General features: G+C 34.4%; 1 protein-coding gene across 2 annotated transcripts; it reads right to left on the minus strand.

Annotated features, from left to right (window-relative positions):
• Positions 1 to 1,815: 1,815 nt before the first annotated feature.
• Positions 1,816 to 4,716, minus strand: LOC107637258 (receptor like protein 27-like). Of its 2 annotated transcripts, XM_088483527.1 has the most exons (2): positions 4,185 to 4,716; positions 1,816 to 2,981 (listed from the first exon to the last, which is right to left on the minus strand). In XM_088483527.1, the coding sequence occupies exons 1-2, from the start codon at positions 4,660 to 4,662 to the stop codon at positions 1,963 to 1,965; spliced, it is 1,497 nt and encodes a 498-aa protein (XP_088339653.1). In that variant the 5' UTR covers positions 4,663 to 4,716; the 3' UTR covers positions 1,816 to 1,962. The 2 variants fall into 2 exon arrangements, with proteins under 2 accessions (XP_088339653.1, XP_088339652.1); XM_088483526.1 differs by having other exon boundaries at positions 1,816 to 4,716.
• Positions 4,717 to 5,026: the final 310 nt, after the last annotated feature.

The raw sequence follows: 5,026 nt of genomic DNA on the forward strand, positions 1-5,026 counted from the left end.
AGTTGCCAAGAACTTCTTCCACCTCTCCATGATTGCCTCCTCTTCTTCCACCAAATCCTCTAGCATAACTTCTTTGTGTGGATGAAAAATTCTGAGCAAAATTGGCTTGAACCAAAGAGAGAGATATTGATCGAAAATTCTCAAGAGTATCCTCATGAGAGAATAGCCGATTTTTGACTTCTCCTATGCTAAATAGTTCAGGTTTTGCTTGAACAAAGGTGATGCAGCTTGAATAATCTTCAGGAATCCCTTTGCAAATAGCTTCAATGTAATCCTCATTAGTAATCTGATATCCAATAGCAATTGAAGAGTCTACCAATTTTTTTATCTGAAAAAGGTATTCTGTAATTTCAAGATTCTTTTTCTTCACCGCTTAAGTTGATTCTTTAATTGCTTGATCTTGGATTTTGTGATTTCAGCAAAATGCAATTGAAGAGTCTACCAGATTTCTAATGCTGATGCACAATGTGCAACTCAATTCTTGAATGATGAATCCACCGAAGCAAGAATCCAAGAGCTAAAATTGTAATCTTGTAACATCTATTTTGTGTATTTTGAAGAGACAGTACCAGCAGCTTTCAAAATTTCAGAATCAAACTGAGATGGAGTTTTACCTTTAATGATATAATCTTTAAGGTAGCGTTTGTTTTGAGGTACTGACACAGAGACTAGAGACTGAGAGACTGAGACTCAGTATCGTGTTTGTTAGTTCAGAGACTGGTACTAAAATTTCTGTCTCTGTCTCTAAAATTTCAGTATTTCAGTACTTCCAAAAAGTAGGGACACAGGGGACTGAAATTTTTAGAAATGGAAACTGAAACTTTAATAACATTTTATACCTAAAATACTTTCATTTCAATTAATTAATTAATTCCAATTTTACCCTTTGTGTAAATTAAATTAGAGTTTCATTCTTGTTTCAATTTCTATCTCCTATTTTGCACCAAACAGAATACTGAGATTTATTTTAATCCCTGTCTCTTAGTCTCTGTCTCTCAGTCTCAGTCTTTCCGTCTCTATCTTTCCACCAAATGCTACCTAAGAGATTTTGTCCACTGATTACGAACAAAGCATGTTGCTTCCAAATAACAAAGTTAGATTCATCTAACTTGTCTAGAATTGAGAAGAGAGAATTCTTTGAATTCCCGAAATTAATTGCTAAGGCCATGATTGAACCTTGCTCTTGATATCATATAAGAAGAGTTCAACGCTCTTTTGAGGAGAAGATAAACAACAGAACCATAAAGTAAACACTTAGTTATTCTATTATTATTGAGATATGCCTTATTGGTCCATACACATATCTATAATTCTATTTAGTATTTATACACTAAATAATACCCGAAACTTCTATGTTCTCTACAAGGTTATTGTCCCTATTTACAGGGGGTGTTGTAATTTTATTTTCTATTATCCTTCAATTCCTATGAAAAAAATTAGTTCTCTTACTATAAAAAAGAGAGATTGATCATTATTGCTTTTTCTTTCTTCTATGGTGTTGTTGACTTTTCATCTTGGAAAAAAAAAAGAAAGAAAAGCATAAGAAATTTCCTGTTTTTGTTAGCAACATTTTTTATAAAAAGATTTTTGTTTACTATATTTCTATATTAATATTTTTTTTCCTTCTCACACATTTACGATTTCGATGTCGAATGTAATTTTAGTTTTATTGAAAAACCTGATTTTTGTTATTATTGTTGGCTCAATTGATCAACTTATAATCTTTTTTATATCATAGAATACAAAGTATGACTTTTCTTATTTCAAAAAAAAAAACAAAAAACAAAAAACAAAATAGATATATCACATACTATATTTATCTTTTTATCTTGCCTAATTTTATTTGGGTTTACATATAGCTGACTCTTACATAAGAGAAACACAATAATTTTAAATGCAAGCACAAAAATAAAAATAATATAAGATTACACACATGAAAAGACCAACACCTAGACTTGTGACTTAAAAGATCTTTTGCAGCAACCTAAAAACATCTACAGCGAAAGCATTTCCCAGTGCTAACCCAGCAACAAGGCCACCCCCATATCCAATTACAATTACCATCCAATACAATTCAAGGAAAGATCCTGACTCAGAATCTTGATCACCATCAGGTTTTTGCAATGGATGCTTAGGAGGATCTTCACATTTCTTCAACAATTGAATCCCGCACAAATCCTTGTTTCCTTCAAATGAATTATTATCAAATGTGGAAAGTTGTCCATTTTCTGGGATTGGACCTGAGAGATTGTTGAAAGACACATTGAAGAAATCCAAGAAGGTTAGCCCTGTGAGTTGTTGAGGAATATTTCCTGACAGGCTATTGAGAGAAAGGTCCAACACTTCAAGATTTGAAAGCTTTCCGAAGGAAGATGGGATGCTGCCAGTAAACATGTTATTGGACAAATTGAGCACAACAAGCCTATTCAAACTTCCCATGATATCCGGAATCTCACCATAAATTTTGTTACTTGAAAGATCAATGGCTACCATATGATGAAGGTATTGACTCCCAAGATAATCCATGACAACTCCTTTGTTGGACATTGAAAATGTAGACAAATCAATATCTATGAACATATTCTTACTAGGAATCAAGTCCTTGAAATCCAGTTGTCTTTTGTCGGATATGATCATCGATTTGAAGCACATGATTATTTCTGATGTTAATTTTGTTGAAAAACCATTGTGAGAAAGATCAATGATTCGAAGCTGAGGAAATCTGTATTTCAATGGACACATTATAGCTCCGTGAAATTGATTATCACGTAAAGAAACAGCCTTTAACTTAGGAAGAGATCCTAACCAGAAAGGAAATGAGTCATTGAAATGGTTATGTCTCACATCAAGAGACTCTAGCATTCTGCAATTGACAAGTGCTCTTGGTAATTGACCATACAACTTGTTAGAACTAAAATCAATCCACTGAAGGGCATTTCCTTTCTCATAAGTTTGAGGAATATTGCCAATCAGTTTGTTTCCTGCGAGCGACAAATATTGAAGAGATTGACTAAAGCTTCCCAAACATGATGGAATCATCCCAATTAAGTAGTTGAAAGATAAATCAAGATATATAAGGGATTGTAGATTGCATATCAAGGGGGATATTTCTCCTATCAATAGATTGTTGAAAATCTCCAAACCCTGAAGAGTTGTTTTATTCCATATCCAACTCGGTATAGTCTTTATGCTATTCTGTGTTATGTGAAGATTAGTCAACTCTTGCAAGTGCTGTATAAAATTGGGAAAATGAACTAAGTTACATGACCCTAAATCCAATGATTGAATTTGAGGAGGAAATGTTACGTTGGTAGTGTTCTTCCCTTCAACAAAAGACAATTTGTTGCCTCTGCCTAAACCAAGATAAGTAAGCTTTTGGAGCTGTGAAAGCATGCCAAGCTCAATCTGTCCTTCCAACATATTAGCACCTAGATCAAGACCTGTAAGATTCTCTAACTTGAAGAAGAAATATGGAATTTCACCTTGAAGATTATTTTGAGAAAGATCCAAGTAACTTAAAGTGGTTAGATTCATTATCCAAGTTGGAACTTCCCCAGCTAAATTGCACCTACTCAATCCTAACTCTTGAATTGGAGGAAGGATTGTGACATTGACATCCCTGTTTTGTGAGAACAAGGACAATTTGTTGAGAGACAAGTGAAGATCCTCAAGCATCCTTAGCTTCAAAAACATGTCAAGTGCTAGGCGGCCTTCGAAAAAATTAGAACTTAGATCTAAAGTTACAAGATTTTCGAGTCTAAAAAAAGACTGCGGGATTTCACCATGAAAGCTATTATCTCCAAGAGCCAAGGAAGCTAAATTGGTCAGGTTTCCAATGGATGCAGGTAATGTGCCCTGCAAATTTTGGTTTCTTTCAAAATTCAAAGATGTTAAGTTTGCAAGAGAGAATATTCCAATAGGAAACTCACCATATAGTTCACATTGGCGAAAAGAGAGTTTTTGCAGAGATGTAAGGTTCGTGAGTGTGTGAGGTAATGGTGATGAAATGGTGACAAAATTAAGACGAAGTTGTTCTAGTCTTGTTGAGTTTTGAATTAAGTTTCGCAGAGTGGATTCCTTGAGTTGTAAACGGTTGATTAATGGATAATCAAACTGTTCAATATAGCTGCGAAGATCAAGGGACAACAAGTTGGACAAATGGGAAATTTGAGTTGGGACTTCACCTGACAATGTGGTTTCACCAAATTGAGAAAGATTCAAATGCCTCAGTTGTGACAAGGCGCCTATCCTTGCTGGAATTTGCGAGTGATTGAAATCATTGTCTGAAAGATCAAGGCTTTGAAGATGCACAAGTGAGAAAAGGGTGCTATTGGGATCCATGGAACCATAGAGCAGACTGCTACTAAGATCAATGGAAATGACATGACCCGTGAGCTCATCGCATTGAATGCCATCCCAGGAGCAGCAATCTGTGGAAGGACTCCAAGAAAGAGTTTTAGGATAACTGGAAGGATTGTAAGAAGCAGACTTACTTATGATGAAGCTTTTTTTAAAGCTGAGCAAGGCATTGCTTTCATGTTGATGGCACTCATGATGATGAGTTGTAGTTGAATGATTCAAAGTAAAACAGTTTGTGAAGAGGGAAGATGAGAAGAGAAGAAGAAACTGTATGGAGAAAGTAAGAGAACATAAGAACCCCATTATTGTGATCGTATAGCAGTAGGTTTCAGTGGATGGAATGTTTGGGAAACTCTAATGGGTTTTTATAGTGAAGCAGTGATGGTGATGCTAAATTCCAATAGACAATAGTGATGATAAGTAAACTCTATCGTTAGACTTAATTTTTTCTCTTCAATTTGTTTCATATCATTGACTCTAAGTAAACTCACTGTGGCTTATACAGGAAGAGAGTTCAGATATCTTTGCATTGGTGCTTTAATTTTATATTATTTAAGGAAATAAAATAACTTTTTTTTAGAATAAGAATAAATTACTATTTATACCCATAAAAGATACAGATGCTGACAAATGTACCCATATAAGAATAAAGCGACAATTATAATCA

This window comes from Arachis ipaensis, chromosome B4, assembly GCF_059453495.1.
Source record: "Arachis ipaensis isolate K30076 ecotype BB chromosome B4, ASM5945349v1, whole genome shotgun sequence".
NCBI lineage: Eukaryota > Viridiplantae > Streptophyta > Magnoliopsida > Fabales > Fabaceae > Arachis > Arachis ipaensis.